Source organism: Bos taurus, chromosome 18 (assembly GCF_002263795.3).
Source record: "Bos taurus isolate L1 Dominette 01449 registration number 42190680 breed Hereford chromosome 18, ARS-UCD2.0, whole genome shotgun sequence".
Taxonomy (NCBI): domain Eukaryota; kingdom Metazoa; phylum Chordata; class Mammalia; order Artiodactyla; family Bovidae; genus Bos; species Bos taurus.
Window position 1 is genome coordinate 1,578,576 of NC_037345.1, and position 25,501 is coordinate 1,604,076.

The 25,501-nt window shown below is 42.2% G+C and overlaps 1 protein-coding gene and 1 non-coding gene across 2 annotated transcripts in view; both read right to left on the reverse strand.

Annotated features, from left to right (window-relative positions):
- Window positions 1–407: 407 nt before the first annotated feature.
- The window catches only part of SF3B3 (splicing factor 3b subunit 3), a 38,876-nt gene continuing 13,782 nt past the window's right edge, over window positions 408–25,501 (reverse strand). The window contains exons 9-26 of the mRNA NM_001077851.1: window positions 25,220–25,385; window positions 24,616–24,711; window positions 22,260–22,332; window positions 16,366–16,517; window positions 15,911–16,066; window positions 15,016–15,171; window positions 14,334–14,477; window positions 12,079–12,201; window positions 11,208–11,362; window positions 6,449–6,623; window positions 5,574–5,779; window positions 5,319–5,475; window positions 4,172–4,297; window positions 3,561–3,773; window positions 2,898–2,996; window positions 2,099–2,242; window positions 1,386–1,490; window positions 408–1,004 (exon numbers count right to left, since the gene is read on the reverse strand). Of these exons, the coding sequence (NP_001071319.1) occupies window positions 864–1,004; window positions 1,386–1,490; window positions 2,099–2,242; window positions 2,898–2,996; window positions 3,561–3,773; window positions 4,172–4,297; window positions 5,319–5,475; window positions 5,574–5,779; window positions 6,449–6,623; window positions 11,208–11,362; window positions 12,079–12,201; window positions 14,334–14,477; window positions 15,016–15,171; window positions 15,911–16,066; window positions 16,366–16,517; window positions 22,260–22,332; window positions 24,616–24,711; window positions 25,220–25,385 (2,587 nt within the window). The 3' untranslated portion in view covers window positions 408–863. The remainder of the gene's footprint in view (window positions 1,005–1,385; window positions 1,491–2,098; window positions 2,243–2,897; window positions 2,997–3,560; window positions 3,774–4,171; window positions 4,298–5,318; window positions 5,476–5,573; window positions 5,780–6,448; window positions 6,624–11,207; window positions 11,363–12,078; window positions 12,202–14,333; window positions 14,478–15,015; window positions 15,172–15,910; window positions 16,067–16,365; window positions 16,518–22,259; window positions 22,333–24,615; window positions 24,712–25,219; window positions 25,386–25,501) is intronic.
- On the reverse strand, window positions 4,335–4,405 carry MIR2324 (microRNA mir-2324). Its single transcript, NR_031119.1, has one exon. It is a non-coding gene; the product is annotated as a microRNA mir-2324 (primary transcript).

The window sequence follows — 25,501 nt, forward strand, 5'->3', positions numbered from 1 at the left end:
CTTCTGTACTTACTGATCCTTCCCAGTAGACAGATGACAAATGATTATTTCAAGAACTGTGGAAGTAAAAGGAGCATCTTCTAAGAGATGAAGCAGCTGGAATTCAGACCAAATCCTTCACTCTACAGCCTCAAGGTAGAAGGGAGGCAAAATGGAAGAAGACACCAGCCAGCCTTCCTCACTATCCAATGGGAAGAGGTATGGATGACAACATGATTATCACTGAGTCCACGCTTCATCTGCATTGAAGAGAAGACTAGAGAAGTCCAAATGCCGGCACAGAGCAGGGAGTGTGAGGCCACAGAGCGGCAGAAGTCCAAGTTGGTCAGAAGCAGGATACTGTTTTCCAACTCAGGCTCCATCTTCCACCTAAATTCTCACCCCAGAAAAGACACACGGACACCAGCCACCTCAAAAGCTAGGTTTGTATTCCTGGTTAGGTTCCAAAGTGGCAGAACTCCAGAGCTGTACTATAACCAACCTGGTCCCCAGCTCAGTTAAGCCCCACAAAGACAACATCATACAAAACTGTATTTACAGGTAAACCAGTTAAAAATTAAAGGTGTGTACAAAAGTAGGCAGGATAGCCAAAAATATCAATGCAAGAAAGCTTTGGGAAAAGGGACACTGTATTCCACACCAGAACCTGGGGGCAATGGATTATGTACCAGGCACGGAGAAGTGCAGCAAATCTCAGTGCCAATTTTAGGGGGAACCTGTCACTCCAGGAAAGAGTGGATGGGAAGAGCTAAGAGCTTTAACATTACAAAGTATTAATTATCACCACCCTTCTTCTGTCACAGAGATTCACAGTCACGTGGTGAGGGAAATAAAGTCTCTGATAAACCCCACAGGAAAAGAGCTCAGAAGGCATAACGAGTCCGGATGTCCTCAAGCTTCTTCGACACCTCAGGTGGGGTTCTGTCCAGTTCTTCAGACACATTCTTTTGTTTGTTGGGCTCCATGGAGTTGAACTGTTCGCAGAGATCTCCATCAATCACATTCTAAGACAAGGAAAGACGAGAGAGGAAGAAAAAGGTGAGACGCCCAAAGAAAATGGCACATGCCAAAAGCAGCAACTGCCAGGAAAGGTTTTTTTCTCCCTCAGATATCTGAACTCCAGTTATAGAGCCAGGAACACTATTCAAAATTGACTGAGCAAAACTGGGTGAGAGCTCTTCGCTGGCTATGGTCTGTCCTGAGGGAAGAGGTCTCTTGACTATCACTAACTATTCCTCCCCCATTACTGCCTCCATAAATCCATCCCCTCAATGCTCCTTCATTAAAGACTCTGCTGAGTTTTAAGGGTGGGAGGCCCAAAGACAAGACTGGTTAAATAGGCTGAGAATCCCCCTTTCCAACCAGAGTTTCCAAGAAAGACCTACCTTAACAGGGAAATAGTAGGAACGAAAGCTGAGGTGGTCTCGCCCACAGAGAGGGGGGTGCTCAGACCGGAGGTGCATTTCCACATGCTGGAAGAAGTCATGGTCCTGGCGGAAAAAAACAAAGAATCGGTCACTAAAGAAAAAAGATTTCAACTACTAGTCTACGGTTTCCAAAAGCACAGTGAACAGACAGGCCATTGATTTTTATCACCCAAGCAGATGTGAAATAACTGTTCCTCATGACCACAGCTACTACACCAAGACAGCTAAAACCTAAATGAAAACCCCTTTGTATTTGCAGAATATAAGAGAAAACACCATATGCAAAGAGTGGTTTGTGAAGTCAGATTCCTAATCCCATCTTCCTTGGCTACAACCACATACACCAAATTTAGCCAATCCCAGAGTTGACCCTAGGAAGCATTAAGTACCCAGTCCACACCACCCCATCTGGTGTGGCTCTGGGGCTTCAACCCCTGACTACCCTAGAGTCACATCAGAAAACTGAACCAAACCCTGGCATGGTATAAATTATGGCTTTCCCCAAGGGAAAAAGTCAAGATTCCTTTCTCCCAGACACTCCTGTTACCTTACAAAAATTCCACAACACTCCTAGTTGCATATGGACACAAACCGGACTGCCCTCTTAGGCCAATTTAACACTAAGGAACAACCCGAGGAATGAAAAGCCAGAGGAGTGTGGAAGATGTTACCTCATGGGATGTGAATGGGACAAGGATGCCAATGCCTCCTGACAAGGTGGTGTAGACAAGCGACTCTGAGCCTCCAGGGATCAGTGTGGTCTTCTGTAAGGAGAGCACTGTCTCGCCCACGTGATAGTTCATTATCACTTCTGCCTGCAAGTCAAAACCAGACTAGTCACTATGTGTGCCCTCAGGAGACTGCTCTAGATTCCCAAGAGCAAACGGCACTTCCAAAGGGCAGATTTCACCACCTTGATAATTTCATAAATTATTAAAATTTAAACATACTTTGAAATGTTCTTAGTATAGAGTTTAATACCTTCACAAACTGCTGAAGGTAGATATTTTCTGATTTATAACTGAAAAACATTTTTGTTAAATATCAAGTTTGCAAAAAAGGAAGAAACAAGGAAAGTTTAAAAAACTGCAATCTGTAGGCTTGCCTTCTAAAGTAAAATGGATCTATTTTTAAAGTTCAGAGCTACAAAAGAAAATATCTACAGAAGAGGAAAGCCCAGGACATACTGCAGAGAAAAGCTGGTTAGTATCTTGAGTGAACCTGTGCAACCATCCTTTCCAAGGAACCCACTATGCACCGAAGAAATTTACAATGCTAAAATGTCTCAGAAAAATTTGTTCTATCATAAAAATGGGATAGTAACTTGGTTATCTTGTGTCAAAGCCACCCTGCACACATAGTTGTGTGCACTGTGGATGAAACACGAAAGAAATGCGTCCTTGGTGAAGGTCCTGACGAACGGACTGCACAGGCTGATGCCCCTCCTTGGGGCCGCCTCTGCAAGCCTACCTTCTGAGAGGCCCCGTTGAGCAAGCCCCGGTCCCACAGGGCTTTGTTTCCAGTGGGATCCTCGTCCACTTCATCATTGGTGTTGGGTGGGAGCCGCACCTAAAATGAAGAGACACAAATCACAGAGCTGGGCTCTGCACTTACTAACCTTGGTCACCAAGCAGCACGTCTGCCCCAGGTCCCTGCAAGCAAACCGTGGGGCACCGCACTTGGCAGACCTGAGCCAGCACCTGTTCTGGTGGCCAGTGAGGGAGAAACTCCAGGGCTATTCAAGAAAATCCAGACTGGGCTTTAAAAGATAAGCCAAGGGTGAGGAGAGAAGCTCAAGAGGGAGAAGACAATATGTATAATTATGGCAATTAGTTTGTACGGCAGAAACCCACACAACACTGTAAAACAATCTTCTTCCAATTAAAAAATAAAATACAAAGATAACCCCAACTTCTGGCAAAGAGTGAGAGTATCAGTCCTCAGCTCAAACTAAATCTATCATTATTAAGTCATCTGGCATGGGGAAGAAGGCGGTGAACAGCAGGATGGGGGCAGAGGAAGCTAAAAGAATTTTATACCCATTTTTACTTTCCAAGTTAGACAGTACAGTATTACCACAAATTGGGCCATTTTTTTCATACATCCCTATAACCCAAGTAAACATCAACTTACCACACAAATGTTGCCAAACTTGTCTGCCCCAGCCACAGTATCGTAGTCGAGGAGACTAGCTGTGGTCACCCATCGGGGGTAGGTATCATCAGCAAAGATGATGAGCTGGTTCTCATTACGCTTGTAGCGAACCCAGATGAAACTTTCTTGGACATCAGATACAATTACCCTGTGTCCAATTGTCTGGATCCCAGAGATGTAGTTGGCAATATGCTGGGAAAAACAAGGACAGCAAGGTATAACCGTGGGGTGCAGAATCAACAGGAAAAGTCCAGGTTACCCTGACTGCAACATACATAGGGAACACCAAAGAAGAGCCGTCAGCAAGAAATGCCTAGAAGGCGGGAGAAAGAGCTAACTGGTTTTAACGTGGTGGAAAAATATGCCTGTCAGTTAAACTCCTTACAGACCTAAGCAGGACAGAAATCTGGCTCTTGAAGTAAAGAAGTCAAGAAACCTACCTACGCTTCCCCTTCTCAAGAGCCTAACCGTTAGCCCAGGAAGACAGAGACGGTCCGGATAAAGACACGGTCCCAGCAGCTGCTGTCCACCACCCGGCCTGGGCCTCCTTCCTCACAAGCTGGATCTGGACCCTCCACCAGCGCAGTTACCTTGTTCTCACACTTGCGGAGTAACTTCTTCTTTCCGAGGTCATAGACTCGCAGAAGTTTTCCCACACCAATCAACACTCTCCCTTGGAATGGGGCAATAGCAGCAGGGACCTCTTCCACTGGAGTCTGTGGGAGGAAGCACAGGTGATGCAGCTGTTTTCAACACACACAGCCACACTGCCCCAACCCCAAATGACTTTTAGAGGCATCTGTGAGGAAGACAGACAATGAGCGACCGTCTTCTGCTCACCAGAGAAAAAAAACCCAGACATATAACCAACAGTCCCTATGAAACCAGGTGTTTGGGTAAACAGATCAGAAACACTCCATTTCGGCAAGTGGATCAACGAATGCCACAGGTGAGAAGAAGTCCCGGTACCTGAAAACACTACCCCAGAGCCGATGCTAACTGAAGTGGCACCATTAACTGAAAGTGAAGCCTTAGTGTCAGAGAAGTGACTGGGGCGTGTGGAGCGAGGGGAAAGCAGTGCTAGAGACAAGTCACATCTTGGCTGTAAAGGAGACACAGTGACTTTAGCACAAAGAAGCCTCTGTGAAATAGTTATTTCCTACAGTAACATGCCCCTTGTGGGAGGCCAAGAGAAATCACGTGCTGTCAGTGTAGAAGAGAGATGGAAAAAAAAGCACATAACATGACCTTAATTCTGTACAACTGCTGGATTTTGGTCACAAGTGGCTGCCTACTTAGTAAGACACGAAAATACAGGGCTCGTTCATTATGCATCTGTTCCCCTTAGAGGGTGTTAGCACACAGGCCCCAGTGGGACCAGCAGGCAGTGGAGCTTCACTGGAGATTTTCCACGTGCCACTAAGAGATGGGTCAGAAAGATCTGATCCACGACTGATACAAAGCTGGTTAAGTCTAAAGGACTTATGGGCTTCTCAGGTAGCTCAGTGGTAAAGAGTCTGCCTGCCAATGTGGAAACGCGGGTTCAATCTTTTGGTCGGAAAGATCCCCTGGAAAAGGAAATGACTACCTACTCCAGTATTCTTGCCTGGAAAAACCCATAGACAGAAGAGCCTGGTAGGCTACAGTCCGTGGGGTCGCAGGAGTTGGACGCAACTTAGAGACTAAACAACAACAAATAGGACTTAAGATCCAGGAAAGCCACTGTCTGGTTCCTACCTTGTGCAAAAACTCCAGTTTTTCCCCATTGTTCACGAGCTTGTAGGTATAGACAAAGCCCCCAGCGACAGATCGGGGGTTCAGTATCAGGTCTTTGGCTACGCCCACCAGCACATACCAGTCTTCACCAGTGTTGGAGAACCTGCACACAGCCACGCTGCATTTTCAAAGAAAGAATCAGGAGTCAGGCATTAGGCACAGCCCAGAGAATTCCCATTCCAGTCTTTAAAACTCTGCATGGTCAGGGCCCCTTACCTAAAAGCGGCTTCATTCTGTTCCAGCTGGACAAGATCCAATGTGTTCCCCTGAATAGGATTCATCACTCGGATCACAGAGGCCCACTGCCCATTGCCGGCCTTAGGAGCCCCAAAAATGGACTCGGGGAGGTTTTCATTAAGGAATGCTGCTGCCATCTCTGCGGCCAGCTCTCGCTCATCCTCCCCTGCTGCTTCTACCATTTCCTAAATCCAAAGAACCAAGGAAGAGTTGGTGCGTTCAGAGGTGGGTGCTGGGTGAGAAGTGGACAAGTGAACAAACAAGGACACCTCCGGGGTGTTCACAATACACAAAGCAGCAAAGCCTGTCCACCAAAATCATTATCCCCCAAAATGAAGATCAAAGGGAGAGGTGTACAACAATGGGAAGAGGAAAAGATCACTAAGGGGAAACTAAAATCTTCATCCGTGGCGAACACTTGAGAAACATGAAGATGAAGACTGACTGCTTCCTCTCTTCTGGGCCAGATACAGTTTTACATAGAGGGGACTATTTGTTTTTTGCTGGGAAATTATTTCTGGAAGGAGATGGTGTTGTGAGGAGTACAAAAGCTGTCTTCTTTGGGCCCAAATCCAGGAAAGATATAACACAAGCTATTTTGGAAGTTCCAGGACAGAAGAACTGTTCCAGAGAAGTAGCTCAATACTGAATAAATCCAGGTTAACATTTTAGTCCTAAGTCACAAAAAAGCCCCTAAAACACAAAGGACTGTGGCAAAGGGCTCTGTTTGAAGGACCTGAAAAGACTCTGGATCTTTAAGTACAACAAAGGCATTAGACATCAATTATACAGAGGCTTAAACACGATTTCACAAGACTGCCTTTTTACTGAACCCTGAAGGTCAACTGCATTACCTCTGCCATCTGCTGCTTCCTCTGAGCTTTAGTGGCCTCAGTGTAGGCATTGTGGTCAGTCTCGATGATGATAAGGTTGTTACTTTCAGGGTGGATGACGAATTTCCTGGGTGTGTACTGCAGTGGAAAGGCTACTTGATTGAAGACAGCACCCAGCTTCTCCAACGCCAAAATCCTATGGCAAAAGGCAAGAAGTTAATAGGTCACCCACTCACGACCAAGAAATTGGTATTGAAAGGGTCAGTAAGCAGTCACAGCTCTAATATCAGCATTGGGGAACATGAAACAATACCTTTCTCATCTAGAAGATTATGCACAAGATAGGAGATCTGGGAAGGGCCTTTACTTCAGCAACAGCCATCACTGCTCACAGTGATTCCAGTTTCCCCCAGTAAAATTTCCATTAGAACCCTCAAAGATTTGTTTTATGCCTCCAATGATAAAGCGATAGTAAAAAGTTAAAATCTCTTCTTGCACTGCAGTTACCCAAACATATGTATGTGCTATTTGTGTGACAGTGTTCCAAGTGAATGCCATCCTGAACGAAAATCACCTTGGCTTTAGGAAACCCACACAATGCAGAAAGACAAGGCAACTATGAGATCTACAACCTTTGTCAAGCGGAAAGAAATGTTTATAAGTCAAATTATGTGCAAAACAAGCAGAACCCAGATGCTCTTAAAAATACAGACACTTCAAAGTGCTGAAAGAAAAAACAGCTAATTAAGAATCATTTTAAAAGAATACATTACAAAAACCAGAACATTTTCTAAAAGACTACAATTAACACATTCCAGAGCTTATCTGGTGGGTCAGTGGTAAAGAACCTACCTACCAATGCAAGAAACATGGGTTTGAACCCTGTGGTCAGGAAGATTCCCTGGAGAAGCAAATGACAACCCATTCTAGTATTCTTGCCTGGGAAATTCCATGGACAGAGCAGTCTGGCAGGCCATAGTCCATGGGGTCACAAAAGAGTTGGACATGACTTAGCAACTAAACAACATTCCACTCCCATAAATATCCAAAATACTATGGGGGGTAATGAGCAAGGTTCATTTCTTTGAAGACATAAATCAAATACTTTACCAAATTCAGACTTAAATTGAAGACAGTGGGGGAAACCACTAGACCATTCAGCTATGACCTAAATCAAATCCCTTATGATTATACAGTGGAAGTGAGAAATAGATTTAAGGGACTAGATCTGATAGACAGAGTGCATGAAGAACGATGGACAGAGGTTCGTGACATTGTACACGAGGCAGGGATCAAGACCATCGCCAAGAAAAAGAAATGCAAAAAAGCAAAATGCCTGTCTGAGGAGGCCTTACAAACAGCTGTGAAAAGAAGAGAAGCGAAAAGCAAAGGAGAAAAGGAAAGATATACCCATTTGAAAGCAGAGTTCCAAAGAATAGCAAGGAGAGATAAGAAAACCTTCCTCAGTCATCAGTGCAAAGAAATAGAGGAAAACAACAGAATGGGAAAGACTAGAGATCTCTTCAAGAAAATTAGAGATACCAAGGGAACATTTCACGCAAAGATGGGCTCGATAAAGGACATAAATGGTACGGACCTAACAGAAGCAGAAGATATTAAGAAGAGGTGGCAAGAATACACAGAAGAACTCTACAAAAAAGATCTTCACGACCCAGAGAATCACGATGGTGTGATCACTCACCTAGAGCCAGACATCCTGGAATGTGAAGTCAAGTGGGCCTTAGGAAGCATCTCACTACAAACAAAGCTAGTGGAGGTGATGGAATTCCAGTTGAGCTATTTCAAATCCTCAAAGATGATGCTGTGAAAGTGCTGCACGTACTATGTCAGCAAATTTGGAAAACTCAGCAGTGGCCACAGGACTGGAAAAGGTCAGTTTTCATCCCAATCCCAAAGAAAGGCAATGCCAAAGAATGCTCAAACTACTGCACAATTGCACTCATCTCACACGCTAGTGAAGTAATGCTCAAAATTCTCCAAGCAAGGCTTCAGCAATACGTGAACTGTGAATTTCCAGATGTTCAAGCTGGTTTTAGAAAAGGCAGAGGAACCAGAGATCAAATTCCCAACATCTGCTGGATCATGGAAAAAGCAATAGAGTTCCAGAAAAACATCTATTTCTGCTTTACTGACTATGCCAAAGCCTTTGACTGTGTGGATCACAATGAACTGTGGAAAATTCTGAAAGAGATGGCAATACCAGACCACCTGACCTGCCTCTTGAGAAATCTGTATGCAGGTCAGGAAGCAACAGTTAGAACTGGACATGGAACAACAGACTGGTTCCAAATAGGAAAAGGAGTACGTCAAGGCTGTATATTGTCACCCTGCTTATTTGACTTATATGCAAAGTACATCATGAGAAACGCTGGACTGGAAGAAACACAAGCTGGAATCAAGATTGCCAGGAGAAGTGTCAATAACCTCAGATATGCAGATGACACCATCCTTATGGTAGAAAGTGAAGAGGAACTAAAAAGCCTCTTGATGAAAGTGAAAGTGGAGAGTGAAAAAGTTGGCTTAAAGCTCAACATTCAGAAAACTAATCCAGTCCCATCACTTCATGGCAAATAGATGGGGAAACAGTGGCTGACTTTATTTTTTTGGGCTCCAAAATCACTGCAGATGGTGACTGCAGCCATGAAATTAAAAGACGCTTACTCCTTGGAAGGAAAGTTATCACCAACCTGCTGCTGCTAAGTCGCTTCAGTCGTGTCCAACTCTGTGCGACCCCATAGACGGCAGCCCACCAGGCTCTACCGTCCCTGGGATTCTCCAGGCAAGAGCACTGGAGTGGGTTGCCATTTCCTTCTCCAATGCATGAAAGTGAAAAGTGAAAGTGAAGTCGCTCAGTCAGCATATTAAAAAGCAGAGACATTACTTTGCCAACAAAGGTCCATCTAGTCAAGGCTATGGTTTTTCCAGTGGTCATGTATGGATGTGAGAATTGGACTATAAAGAAAGCTGAGCGCCGAAGAACTGATGCTTTTGAACTGTGGTACTGGAGAAGACTCTTGAGAGTCCCTTGGACTGCAAGGAGATCCATCCAGTCCATCCTAAAGGAGATCAGTCCTGGGTGTTCATTGGAAGGACTGATGCTGAAGCTGAAACTCCAATACTTTGGCCACTTGATGCAAAGGGCTGACTCATTTGAAAAGACTCTGATGTTGGGAAAGATTAAAGGCAGGAGGAGAAGGGGACGACAGAGGATGAGATGGTTGGATGGCATCACCGACTCAATGGATATGAGTTTGGGGAACCTTCAGGAGATGGTGATGGACAGGGAGGCCTGACGTGCTGTGGTTCATGGGGTTGCAAAGAGTCGGACATGACTAAGCGACTGAATTGAACAACTTACCAACGTGTGTGGGTTAAAAAAAAAAAAAAAAAATCAACTGCTAAACAGTAAAGACTGTCATTCTGCAAGAAAAAAAAGAAAATATCTGCAAATCATGTTATCTCATAAGACAACTGTATACAGAATATAAAAGAACTCTTATAATTCCATAATAAAAAGACCAATATATATAATAATAACCCAATATACCTCACTGATGAAAATGTAAAATGGTGTAGCCACTTGGGAAAGCAGCGCAGCAATTTCTCAAAAAATTAAAACAGTTACTAGCAATTCCATTCTTGCAGGTATACACCCAAGAAAAAAGAAAACACACACACAAATAGACCCTTGTACAGGAGTGTTCACAGCAGCATTACTCATAATAGTCAACAGTGCAAGTGAGTAGTTCTGAGTGTAAGTACGACGACCAGTGGTGCTTAAACTGTGTTCTCGAGAATTCTGCTTACATGTTTCACATGCAAGACACACAGCACACAGCAGCCTTCCCTGATTTTGTCCTGGGGGGAAATGCTCTGCTGCTTTAAAAAGAAAAGTTTGAAAATCTGTGGCATTGTCAAAATTGATAGGAATCAAGGAGATTGCACATGTCAATAAAACAACTAAGAACCCATGGATGAGGCTAAGGCTGAACAGGCAGAGATGTGAGAAGCATTCCAAGAACAAGTGCAGAGATAACAAACTAGGAAGGAACATATGGAAGTGTGCAGGGAGAACAATTCTGCTGGAGAAAAAGGTACCTAAAGATGCTGAAGCTTAAAAACAGAGAGAACAGTGATGATAAAGTTCCTGAAAGCTTCTGCAAACAAATCTGGGAGTTCACCTGAGTGTAATAAGTGATTCATATACCAAGAGGCCAGAGTTCCATTGTAAACACCAATAGTTAACTAGAACATGTGAATGACACTGGTAAACCACATTAAAGGTTTAAAAAAGAAAACAAAACCAACCACCAAAATTTGACCAAGTCAAAACTGACTAGGTTATCTTCCATTTTGCAATATAGACAGTGCTCACTCCAATGTGATCAATATAAATAATCTGTCAACCAGCAAAAGGTCTAAATTAATTTTGGGCTTAATATATAAGATATAACACTGCAAATGCAAGACACAGTGAGAAAAAACAATCAGTGATTCAACAACGCCTGCTATAACACTGATTCAACAGCATGGGCCTGGAAAACAAGGATCTTACATCTCAGAGACTGAACTACATTGCCAAATATGAAAACATGGCCCCAGAGTCTTAACAGAAGCTGAAACTCCCACACACGGAAACATGGCTACCAGGTACTCAAATCCTAAGCCCATGAAGGTCTCAATTACCACACGCCAGCCCCAGGGCAGAGTCAGCTCTCCGCCAGCCTCTAACGGGGCTTCAGCGGAGGGACTCTCTCACCTCAGGGTGTTGGTGGAGATGGCCACAATGCCCTCAGGGCACTGTTCAGAGGCAAAGCCAGAGGCAAACTCCAGGGTCTCATAAGACAGGGGCGTGAGATGGAAACGAGACTGGTAGGAATAGCTCAACCATGAGCGGCTTGACATGGCCAGCACCTGAGGAAAGAAAAACATCTCCAATAAGCTGGGGGAAAGCCCAAACATGGTATACTAACACAATTACCCTGTCCCCAGATTTCAGCATGTGCAATATCCCAAGGAATTTTAGAAACCTAAAAGGCTACCTTAAGAAAAAGAGGTCTAGAGAAGAGTTAGTACAGCTTGGTATTTGCTACAAGTGCTGGCTACTAGCCAGATGACACAGCAATCACTCAATCTCCGAGCCCCGGGCTCCATGCGTGTCAAGTGAGAATACTAACACAAAGCTGGAGAGCTGCAAGGATTCAACTGCAGTAACAAGAACCAGCAGGTCCCTCAGCAACACTGATGTTCTTAACTACAAAGAACACAATGCTTGCTGGCCTCTTTCACAGTAGGTCACAATACCTATACCAGTTTACTCCTAGGTAGTAGTATCCTACATGGGAGGTTTCCAGCTAACTCTCAGTTCACTTCATTTGCTCAGCCTCAGGGCTGAAGGAATCAATATTCTAACTCACCTACAACCTAATCATGGCAGTGCCACGGAACCTCAGTTAAGAAGCTCTAGGTTAAAGGACTCAAGATTTCCTGCATGAAGGAACTGAATCAAGATAAAGCTAATGTCCAACTAACTACAACACTGGTGAATTACTGACAGCAAGATTTACGCCACAGGGCTCAGCTGATGACACTAACATCCAAAAACACTCTCTGCCCGTTTCATTACTTACTGCCTCCTGGCCTTGCATCCGGACACGAAAGAGTTTCACAGGACGGGACCCCAGGTACCTAGTGCGGGTGTCAGACAGGTCCCCAGTGACAGGGTCCAGGACCGTTCTCAGCAACACACCGTTCTAATAAAAATGAGAGAGGTGGTTAAGGCCTACCCATAACGGAAGCTTCTTTAGCTACCCTATTTCAGTTAGAAGAAAATGACTAGGTGGTTTAAATATATAGTCATCAGCCAGCCATTCATTCATTTTCCTAAACCACTCACTTAGTTACTCAGCATTTACTAAGTGAAAAGCAGTTTCCTTTCACTGTATATCCTTAAAATTTTTTACCCTTTATGTTAGACCCTTTACAATTTTAAGATACATGTACAGTTTAACATACCCATGTCTATTGTGGTCTCTAAATACCACTTCCCTTAAAAAAAATTAAGAATCCTGAGAGAAATGCCTTATTCCAATCTGAAGCAAGAATGTTCCAGATGTGTGTGGAGCACTTTCTTGTGCCAGGAGGAAGCCCCCAAAAATAGTGGGCACCTGTTAACTGGACAAAGGAGACACCTTCAGAAGGAAAATTCCCACTTTTCTAAATTGTGGCAACTTAGCATCTAAAAGAAAGACTGTGATAGTTTGATGTAAATATAAAAATCTGCAAATGTTATCTAAAATTAAAATAAAAACAAACATCTCATCAGTCTTCACTGGAGACTGCTATGGCACCAACCTCTTCCTCTAAAAATAGTGAACAAAGGGGGAAAAGTGAAGTATTTATCCAAGAACTCGGGTTTGAAGGCTGTGATGCAGTCCCCACGGCAGTGGTAGTAAACTGGATGCACCATCCAGAATCAGAAACACGCGCTCTGCCCTGGGGATGAGGAAGAACTGCGCCGTGATTTTTCGGGAGGCCAGCACATGCGTAGGATGGGAAGTAGGAAGGTCCCCAAGAAATATGATCTGGTTTCTTTTTAACAAGTTGAGACAGTTATTAAAAGAAACGTGAGGACTTCTCTGGTGGCCAAGTGGCTGAGACTGTGCTCCTGACGCATGGGGCCCGGTTTCAATCCCTGGTCAGGGAACAAGATCCCACATGCTTCAACTAAGACCTGACCCAGTCAAATAAATAATGAAATAAAATAATGTGAGAAGATTAAGCAGATAAAAACTGGACAGTTTTATGCAGATTCTGAGTAGAACCAAAAGTAAAAACATTTTTCAGAACAGAAATAAAAAGGGAGAAAATGTGAATATGGGGGTATTAGATGATATTAAGGAACTTAAATTCTGTTAAGCATAATATTAAAGCTTCAAAATACACACACACACTCCTCTGTTAGAGCTACATTGTCAAATCCTTATAGATGACACTATATTGGATCTGCCTTAAAGAGAAGAAAGGGGAAAGGCAAAATGGTAACTGGTGATGGGTACATTGAGGTTCATTTTATTAGTCTAACTCCTGGGCATGTTTGAGAATTTCTAAATTAGGAAGTAAAATTAAAAAGCAGTCTCCTGGGCTAGGCAAAAAAAAAAAAAAAAAAAGGATATGGTCAAAACCCCTGACACTCTCTGATTCTTGGGTTCCTGCCTTTCATGCCATGAAGAGCCTAAGTGCTTTGACAACAGGGAACATCGAGGAGCCCTTTACTGCTAATGGAGCCCATCATGAACTGTGAGGCCCTCTGTATCCTTGGATTCTGAATCCACAATTCAACCAACCACAGATCAAAAATATTTCAGGGGGAAAAAAAGCAGAAAATTCCAAAAAACTAAACCTGAATTGGCTGCACATGTACAGCAACTATTTATATAGCATTTACCTTATATTAGGTAATTAAGTAATCTAGAGATGATTTAATTAAAGGTTACGAAAAAAATACACACATTATGCCATTTTACATAAGGGACTTGAGTATCCTCTGATTTTGGTATCCAAGGGAGATCCTGGAACCAACCCCAAGGATACTGAGGGACAACTGGATTATAGTCTCACAAACTGCAAACTGTGAAAACCAGAGGCAATATAGTTCTGCCCCAAAACAGTCACTGCTAAGCAATTTTACCAGACTCTATAAAATACTTTTTTCCAGGCTTGATTTCTTCTAAATTAGAGCTAAAACAAGTGGAACAGAGAGCAAAACTGATCTCTTTTCATAAGGTGGGTAACTAAAACACAGGCACAGAAAACACCTGTATTAAACAAAGCATCATGAAGAGAAGACGCCCTGACCCCAGGAGTGAGTTTCTGGATCTCTTACCTGGAGTCCAATATTCAGGTACAAGAAGCCAATAGAGCCTCTCTCCCCCAGCTCATCCTGCTTCTCAGTCCCACCCATTTCCACAATACACAAGGATTCAGGCTGGGCCGGGAGAGCCTGCATGCTCAAAGGCTGCAAACAGTCCTAAAGAGCAAAGAGAAAATAAAATACGGCAAGTGACCAACTTTGGAAAAAAACCTACCCAGAAAAATCTAATTCTTAGAAGTGAAGAACAGCTCTTTTTCGTGGACACAGAAAACCTGAGGAATGAGTTCTCAACAGGTATGGGGTCACTAGAGAACTAAACCCTAAAACAAGCTCTGGAGAGGATTGGGCTTTCTCTTTTTTTGTAGAAGTGGATAATGGTAAAACTAAATAAGCAAAGGGTACCTCTTTAAAGTCATCTAAGGCTCTTTTCTGTAAACATAGTCTTGGATTTTGCTTTTGTTTGTTTAAACTAAAAAAGAGAATCAGGACTTTAGCCAAAGAAACATTTAGTAGTCTTGGATGAGTCATTTTAAAGCACTGCAGAAGATTCCTGAGGTGTGCTGCTACAATACTCAGAAGCAGCAGAAGTGTAGATTCAGGGCCCAGCCCAGCTGATCTCAGAGAAGGACATCAAGAATGGGCCAGGTGCTCAGGTTCCAACTGGAAGATCCTTGAAATTGAGGGTGACACTCACTGAGGGGTCCAAGGAGATGATCCTGACAGTGTTGTCCACCAGCCCCACAGCCAGAAAGCGAGACCGCTGCTCTCCAGGGGGCACATTGGCCAGACTCATACACACCACATCTGCTGACATCTCCTTCCGCTCCGTGTACTCGTTCAGCTGTCCTGACTACAGGATTGAAGACAGAGAGACATCACAGACCACACCACCCCATCCCCAACTCTTGAGCCTGGGGAAGAAAGGGGGCTTGCTAAATAAGTTTTTTGCTTCCTCTCACTCTTCTTACTATAATCGATGACCAAAAATTTCTGTACTTGAGGTTCTAAGACTGAACTCTACAGGCTGATGGCAAGCAAAATTACTGACAAGATAATCAAGAGACCTTTGACAAGTATGATGCACCACAAATTTCCTAAGCCAACCTAGCGTCAGGAAATGAAAATATATCACTGTTTATCTGTTCATAAAAAGACTCATGGGTGAAACAGAATTCAAATATGGCAGTTAGAGACAAAACATTTCAATCATAGGTACAGTTACACTATACAAGTTGGTCACATCCTGAGATTTCTTGAGAGTGTAATTAAATATACCTATCCTTCCATATATAAAAGTAAAACAAAATTTTCTGAAACTGAATCAGATTACAGAAATTAAACACACAGCAAATATCTGGTAGAAAATAGTGTGAAGGTCAGAAAAAGCATTTCATTGCTGAGATGGCATTTCATAACTCCACTTTAAGAATTAAAGACATGAAGATGTATCCCCTCCAACTCCCAGTAAAGGCCTTTCCCTCCTCATTTCTCTTTCTTGTGAATATGTAATCTACACACCTGGACTGCAGCTCCCATCTTCACCTCTGAACCCTACACTAAGTCCCACAGTGAACGGTAAAATAACATACGGGATCCATTTCAAAATAGACCAGCTCTCCTCCTGTTAGGGCGATCACCACTTGTCGCTGGTTGACCGCACATTTCACAATTGTTTTCTTCCCAGGAGTCTTCCACTCATTGACTCGCTTGTCTGCTCGGATGTGCCGAATCCCATCAGGATACACCTAGAGGCAGTAAGAGAAAAAACCCTGACTTTAGCCATTTAGTGATTAGTGATCACAAGCACGACCCTCACACCATCGTATCTGTCAGATCTAGAGGGACTGCATTTGAAGCACCAGTTAGGTCAATGTGAGTTTAGGGGTCCCAGGCAAAGTTAACTTCAAAAAAGTTCATGTTTCGCAGCATTAATTTCAAAGAAGTTCAAAGCTCATTAATGTGAAGCCAGCAACCAACACCACAATGAAGTCAGAGAAAGGACAAAGTACAGGAAGCAGGTAAGTGGCTCTCTGAGAATCCTCACCTGCACCAAGGCATCATCGCCTAGCAAGGAGCAGGACAAGGTAGGGGTGGTGCCCAGAAACCCAGAGTCCGTCACTTCTTCTACAGTCTCTCCGATGGACAACACCAGTGTGGCATTCACGAAGGACACAATGATGTAGGCATCAAACTCATCTGAAAAGCAGAGAGAAGAAAGAAGTTGGTTAGCTAAGAATTCATTAGCTACAAAGCCAAATGAGACACACTAAGCATTCTCTTCAGAAGCCTTCCAAGGCACTTCTTCTATGTGGAGTCATCACACTCATGTGGCAAACAGCGGAGGATGATCCGAAAGATAATTAATGGTCGTAACGGCCTACAGATGTACTTTGCTTCCTTAAATGACTGAACAGTTAATAGAGTACACATGCCCACATCTAATACCTTGCAAAACTAATATTTTCCTGAGAACTTTGCTAGAAAAATGCAAGAGGACCAAGTAAGAGGAAATTTTGAATACTACAATATTTTTGCATTCAAAATTTCTTTGTATTCAATTCAATATGTATTGAAGGTAGAGCTTCTTTCAGATGCCAGTCACAATCCAGTAAATACTCCCTATAACCAAAAAAGGTCTCCCTCTTTTTCTGAAAGAATCTTACACAGGAACATAAGACCTAATGAATAAAACAGTGACTATTTTAGCCTCCATGAGACTGAGTCATTCTCGGATATGGAGTTAGAAACTGAGAATCCTAGGATGCCCCAATAGGAATGATGTAAGAACACTGGATAACCAGGAAGAGGGGTGGCAGTGGGGGGAGGTAGCTTATATTGTCAGCCCTTGACCTCTCTAGCTTTTCATATTTAAAATCCTAATGGTTCAGTGGTCACAAGCAATCCAATTAGAATCTGCTTTTCATTTAATAAAATGTATTTGGATAAATAAACACCAATCAGTTCTGAAAGGAGGTCAGAGGCATATAAGCAACCCCAAAAGTTTCTCATGTATATCCCATAGTTAAAAGCTATTTCCTAGACATTCCACCCCACAATATAAAACAATTTCCGTGTGTGTCTCCCAAATCTAGAACAATGTTTGGCATAAAGCTTGATAAATGCTGAACAAATGTACATTCATTTTTTTGAAAGATGAATTGAGATTTTCCTACATTTTCTGTTCAATTTCCCTCTTCCTGCCCCCTTCACACAGAAAACAGGCAAGCGAGGGACAGAACGCCAAGTAGGCAAGGTAGTAGACTGGGGTGGCTAACTCACTCTTAGCAGAAGCAGTGAAAACTTGCTGGAGCCCTTGTTAGAGCCCAACACCATATGCCTGGTCCATCTCACTCACATCAAGGACACAGTTTGGATTCTGATTGCTCCAAAAGTGGTTCTGCTTAACTAAGATTATTCAGTAAGTTCAGCAGAATAGTGTTCTTTACAAAAGGGGCCATATGCAAATGAATTGGCCAAAAAAATTCACTCAGGTTTTTCAGTAATATCTTACAGAAAAATCTGAACAAACTTTTGACCAACCTAGTATTACTGGTGTGACCTATAGCAGCATTCTGAATTAGCAGGATGTAAAATCAATCTCATGATGTACTCTGCATATAAGTCAAATAAGCAGGGTGACAATATACAGCCTTGACGTACTCCTTTTCCTATTTGGAACCAGTCTGTTGTTCCATGTCCAGTTCTAACTGTTGCTTCCTGACCTGCATATAGGTTTCTCAGGAGGCAGGTCAGGTGGTCTGGTATTGCCATCTCTTTCAGAATTTTCCACAGTGTATTGTGATCCACACAGTCAAAGGCTTTGGCATAGTCAATAAAGCAGAAATAGATGTTTTTCTGGAACTCTATTGCTTTTTCGATGATCCAGCAGATGTTGGGAATTTGATCTCTGGTTCCTCTGCCTTTTCTAAAAACAGCTTGAACATCTGGAAGTTCACGGTTCCAGAATTGATGTTTTTGAACTGTGGTGTTGGAGAAGACTCTTGAGAGTCCCTTGGACTGCAAGGAGATCCAACCAGTCCATCCTAAAGATCAGTCCTGGGTATTCATTGGAAGGACTGATGCTGAAGCTGAAACTCCAACACTTTGGCCACCTCATGCGAAGAGCTGACTCATGTGAAAAGACCCTGATGCTGGGAGGGATTAGGGGTAGGAGGAGAAGGGGACAACAGAGGATGAGATGGCTGGATGGCATCACCGACTCAACGGACATGAGTTTGAGTGAACTCTGGGAGTTGGTGATGGACAGGGAGGCCTGGCGTGCTGCAATTCATGGGGTCACAAAGAGTCAGACACGACTGAGTGAGTAAACTGAACTGAACTGAAAATCAATCTAGTAGATGGCAATCAGCATTTTAAAATATAAACATATAGAAATAAATATAACTTATAATTTGTTAAAGGTTGAGTACTGTCCTGCAAAATGTTTGCTTCAATTAATAACACGTGTGCACGGAATGAGTGGGTGAAAGACAAGAATCAAAGATCTTTCCCAATGGGTATAATCTTAATGGCTACACCAGGAATCCAGAGGAATGGTTCAATTTCCAAATCACATGAAGTAACACTGGACAAGCAGGTAACTGGTTTTAGATTATTTCACAGGCCTGGGGACACCTTATAAAATTGCTCTGTAAAACTGTATTGTTCATCATCTTAAAATACTGAGCACAGACATGGCCATCCCTGAAGTGGATGTCTTAACAGCTTACAATAAAACCACCATCAGTCTCTAAGCAACACCAAACTTGAAAGCTTTACTCCAGCTCTATTTTTAAACTGGAAATCTCTGGTGTGAAAGTTAACAGGAATTGCTTAATTTTAACATTATATAATAGTGTCCTTTCCCACGTTCTCAACACTGAAACCTTCTATCTCAAAAGCTATGCCAGAGCAAATTAAAGCCAAACAATAAAGGGCTAAAACTGGGCAGGATTTCAGCTTCTTCCTTCAGTCCAGGGAAGAGGGTCTCCAGAAAAGAAACCACACATTTTTAACCTACATGCAGAGACTGAGGGGAGTGACGAAAAGCAGCAGCCTGCGTCCTTATCCTCCCCTCTCTGACTCAAGGCCCCAGACTGCTCAGGTATAAAAATAAAGAGATGCTCGGTGGTCTGGGTCTTATGTTTGCTGGGCAGTTCAACAAGCAGCAGAGCAATGACTGCTATCTGAAAGCTGCAAATATCCACTTCCCTATGAATATTAAGCACACTGAGACGTCTATCCTTTCCATCCTACGACCAGGAGAACCAGAAGCAGATAGCAGCTCTTGGGTCCTAGGCAGGTTTTAGGTTAAAAGTTGGACTTGAAAACAAAATAAAGATTCAGTCAAGGCAAACGCCAATGAACTATTAAGTCTATGTTGCCTTCTTTCAGAGGTTTCAAGTTTCATATAAAACACTATTAGTTCCTTTCTCACTGAAGAATCTATTTCAGTATTAGACTGCATCTCTGTCTCAGGTTAAGTGGGACTTCTGTCTCAGCACTGCGGAAGCAGCCCACAGAAGAGGGGATGTGCCCTTCTTTCTCTTGTCCTAGTATCTCAGGCTCAACAAAGCCCACTCCAAGAGAAGAGTGAGTGACAACCGAGATGACCGAGGCCTTCAACATCTCATTCTCACTCCATATTCAGACTACTCAGTATTTGTCTTGCCTCAGCACAGGCCTCACTAGACTCAAAAGAAAAAAGCGGGGGCTTGCTCCAGGGCCCAATCTTTCAGTTACACATGGAACATATAAAAACATCAAGGGAGAGTATGAAGTTAAGATTTTCTAGCTATAGGCCCTTTCGGCTTAATGGGAAGCAAATTAATCCTATGTTCTACATTCTGTGGGAGAAAGTGACTCCTGCCTCAGACTGTTTAACACACTGGCAGATGGGTGTGCACTACCACAGTGCACATGGACAGCAAACTGCACAGTTACCCTCTGAGAGATGCCAGCAGGGCAGCCTCAGTATTTTGTGCAACTCCCTCTCCCTGGGTAAACTCTAAGACCCCACGGTAGACCCTAGCGATAGGTACACACCTGTGGTGATCAGCACCTTCACCAGCCACCTGTGGAAGAGAAAAAAAGGCTTGGTATTGGTAGTGTGCATCACCAAGTACCAGCCAAGGTTAGTAGTTGCCTGGAAGACTACATGCCATGTCCACATGTGTGGACATGTGGAATAGTAACTTAGGAAATCTGGAAAGAGAATGAACTGAGAACTTGACCTCTTTTATGGGTGAAAACCCAAATTATAGATCCTAAAGAGTAAAATTTATCACGATTTAATAATTTCCTAGATTTTGGTATTTAGAGGAGAAAACATTTTAGCTACAAGTTCCACCATGCAATATACCGCTTATCACTAACTTATCAAACATCACCCCCAAAGCCTTTCCTGATTCTCAAACACATGCCTCTTCCCTCTCCTCTAACCCAGCCTGGCAACACACAGGTGCCTTTCACCATATCAGAACACACAATAGTTCTGTATACTTCTTTTTTAGATGACTGCTCTGAGAATACAATCCTATCTTAATTACAAGGCAGCAGGATGAGAATACTGAACTTGTCCTAGGAAACCAAAATGACCCAGACTCACTCAGTCAAATGAACACTGGGTTGAGATTCAAGACAAAGCTTTCAGTCTCTATTACCTATGTGCTCTATGTTGAGACAGTCAACAACTGTGATTTTCAGCCTTTTTCAAAAAAATGAGGAGTAACTTTCCTGCAAATCTGAATCGATTTTACAATAAAGTTTAATAAAACAAAAAACACGAAAAAAAGGAGCACACTAGGTTTTATCACAAAGGCTCTTTCTAATTCAAACAGTCTAGGCAATTTTCAAGAGCCTTCATATCAACCAGCCCCCAAGCTAAAGGTGAACATCAACTCTGACCAGTTTATGACCACTTTATGAAGACAATACCAAAACTGGGGAAATCTTTTAAAACCAATCATCCAATAAATACCTTCTCAGCTAAAATGAACCTACTGATTTCCTATTCACTTTTTTCTTTCTACTCAGATAGGATTCCAATGCCCACATGAAGATTAAATTCACTGTGTATTCTATTAATAGAAAGAGGTTTCCCTCCTACACATTTCCCAGCTCCCTTAAACTTGTTCCATACAACCAAAACATCTAAAAAGCAGGAAGATTTCCAGCTGTTTTCTTGAAAAAGCTTTGTATTCTGGCCAGTTTCACATTCCTGAGGGAACAAGAGGAAAATGAGGTCTAGGAATAGAAATGACCTACCATCCCAAAGAATCAAAGGGAAAATGAGAACTGAGTTTTATTTCTAAGAGACTGAAATTCCATTGTCACAAGACTTTTCTGCTGTTGCATTAATATGCATTTTCACATAACTTTCAAAGTTTTAGGATGAGGTGACCATTTTTATTCAGGAGCTCAGCCTTCCTCTTTCTTCCATCCCTCCTTTTCCACTCAGCCTAAAATTCTGCTTCAATCAACCTCCACTTTCCCTTAAACACAACTACTACACCTATTGAACAGAATAGTAACAAACCTCTTAATATCCAGAATACCTTCAATTTCACTGTGATTTCAACACAACAGGAGAAAACATCATAGAAGAAGCAAAAACTTTTCCTTACATCATACCTCTAACACATATGGAAAGAGTACCTTAATGATGAATATAATCAAAGAACCGACATGTGACAGCTCTATGATACTGAAGTGTGTATGCACTGAGTGTGAACAGCCACCCTGTGTGCCTCTTACCCATGTGTACAAAATGTAGTACGTGACAGCATCGTGATTGGGAGCCTCAAAAACATGGTGTTGAGTCATAAAAAGTCTCTAGTATATGAAATGACATAGAAGTATTATGAATGCAGCCTCTTCAGCTTCTACTGTCAGTGGCACCTGGACCCTCATTCAGACCTCTGGGAAAGGGCTGCTTACCTTCAATGTGCCGACGCACTGTCCAGACGGCGTTGGGGTTACCGGGAAGCTCTGAGACAGCCATTTCTGACACCTGACAGGAAAGGAGACAAACCACAGACCCACAGAGCGTGAAACTCAGCTCCTTGCTTACAATCACACTAGATAATACAGTCCCTATAATATAGCAGTGCTCACAGTGTACACTGGATTAAAACACTGGAACCAAGTAGTCAAACAGAACATTAAGAACCAAAAGGCTAGAGGTACTGTCAATTCCCAAAACTGACTTCAGCAAGCAGTGATGGAACACCTAGGATAGCTGCTGCAGCCAGGCCAAACGCTTCCTTTTAAGTATAACGTGCCTGCATCCCCCACAAAAAGCAAGCATGTGGGAATCAAACAGTCCATCTCAATTAGCATCCTTTCCTTCCCTTTGCTCCCCTAAGGCGAAATTCCACGTCTCTTCACCAAACAACTCAAATGCCACATCCTTTAGAAAAAAATCTTCCCTTATTTTCTGAGCTGGCAGTCATCTCTCCCTCCTGTAAGTTTTCATAGGAATCACAATCATCACCGCTTAGGACACTTATCTGAAAGTAATCTGAGGAACTGTTTTGTCCTTCCTACTTGATTTTTATGCCCCTTAATGTCAGAGTCAAGACTCCTCTGAATGTCGTATAGACTTTCAAATGGAATAAATAAAATATGTAAGATAAACTCAAAATGATCTAGAGGAGAAAACAAGGTGTGGACTAAACATTAACTGTCTATAGTATCCTTGCAATTCTTCTGTAAATCTAAGACTACCTAAGATAAAAATTTTATTAAATTATTTTTAAATGATCTAGAGATAAAAAGCAAGGCAGCCTATCATAACGTGCAATTAAACAGTGGAACTACATTTTATAGGAAGAACTCAAGAATATATATGAAAGGCATTTTATTTTATCCTTTTGTTGGTTTTATCTATGTAATGGTAGCAGGAGTACCTGATCATGGTACAGGACAATCTTGGGTAACTTCACAATCAATAAAATCTAAATGTCAAGTACACTACACTATCTGACAGTGACTCTGCTCAACTGAGACCATAATCTAGCTGAACAAGATTCAACAAACAGATACACAGGAACAAAACAATGTCCAGCAATTTAAAAAATATTTTTGCATAACAGATTTTTAAAAATAGAATTAGAAAAAATTAGGAGGCAGCAGAGGACTCAAAAACAATGATTCTTCATCAGGTTCTTTATCTCCCAACACCGTACACAAAGTTTTGTTAATGCATGTATGCATTTTTGTGTGTGTGAGTGCTTACTTTAACCAGATGATAACTGGGATCCAATGAGCAGCAAGTAACTTATCAAGAACTATTGGTCTAAATTAGGTTCAAGTCATTGAAATTTTGGTGACTTGATGAATATTCGAGCAGTCAAAACTTTTTAAATCCCCCGAGACAGAGATATTAATAGCTAACGTCTATTGAACAGTTACTATACGCCAGAACTTGAGCAAGTGCTTCATCTGCATTCTCATTTAATTCCTACAGCAATCCTTAAGGCAGATGCTATGAAGCCCATTTTATAGAAGAGGAAACAAAAGCTTAGTAACAGCTATTAAGCAGAGCCAAAATTCAAAACAAAGGTCCCCTTGCCTGTGTTCCAATAAAAATTTACAAAAAACAGGCAGTGGGCCTCTAAGAGCCTGGACTTTGCCAACCCCAACTGCTAAAAGTAACTGCCATAGGAAGATTTATTTTATTTCCAACAAAATCAAGCCCAGGGCTTGCTAAGATGCATCGACACAAGAACCATGATGAGAAAAGGATATGGGATTTGAGAAGATAATTTTGAATGTCCATTTCACCTAAAATGTTCAACAATAAAGGATTCATTAAATAAATTCTGATCCACCCACTGTGGAGGTATATTGCAAAAACATTAAAAATTGTACAACTTAAAAGCACATAGTAATAAGAAATAAACTTAGTAAGATACAAATACATACATACTGTATTTAACATAGTTAAAAATATAAGTATCTAAAAACTACGCAGAAGGATCAAGACTAAAATGAGACGCAGTAAAATGTGCCATGCAGACTTCCCAACCTACACACTGTGGTGAGTGAGCCTGGAATTAATAGGCATTTTCCCCTTTGATATCCACTTGCCAAATTTTTAAAGTGCCTATTGTGTTAACATGTTAATGATTAGGAAATTTAAACTGTAAACTTTATGGAAACAGGTAAAGAGGAAAACATTTTTGTTTCATATAAACATTGAATACATCTTTGATATCAGAATAAAGCCTTAGGCTGCTTTGCTAGCACTTCCCTCCAAACCGTGCATATGATCTATAAATTCCAATCTTACCTCAAGTCCATGCCTTAAGACTCTCAGAGATGACCGTGGTCCCCTACCACAGGCCACATATAGCTGGGGAGTGTCTTCATTGGCCAGATCAGCTATCTGCACAAAGAAAAGGGGGGGAAATGTCTACTTGTGCTACTTTCCCACACACAAACTTGATTATTCTCAGAGAGACAAACCACTTTTTTAGTTTATTAGGCTTAAATATTACTACTGGCCCTGGGCACATGGAGTGAAAAAAAGACCCAATGTCCCGAAACGCAAGCAGTGTGAAGCAGCAAGTTTTACGAACATAAAAAGCTTTTATCAGTTCTTTGTTTTGGTCACACAGCACGTGGGATCTTAGTTCCCTGAAGAGGGATGGAACTTGTGCCCCCTGCAGTAGAAATGTAGAGTCTTAACCACTTTAAGCCCAAGGATTTATGTAAAGTTTTTAACCCCCCAACTGCCTTCAGCTGCTTCACCCTTATACCCTGGCGAGTCCACAGACATGCTGCTGAACCTCTTTAGACTATGAGGTTAATTTAAATTAAAACTTTAAACTCATTCATACTCAAAAACAGTTGGTTAGCACTGCTCATTATGGAGTGACTGGAAAGATCTGCACCTGGCAAAACAAAATGGGAGAGAGGCTGTCCAATTCATCAACCAACACAAGGTTTTTCAGTGGTCTTGGCTGAAAGAAGAATGTGTCTCCTTCTTCTAGAGGCATGGCAGATGAAAACTCAGGTTCTTCATCATCATCTCCAAGATGTGCGATTTGATATAAGTAACTAGGGAGAAGCGAAGATTTCAGGTAAAATATTTTCTGTCCGATGTACATTATAAATATAATTAACACTTCCATATGTTATACGTGAACCAAATGAGATTAACTGTGATAACCATT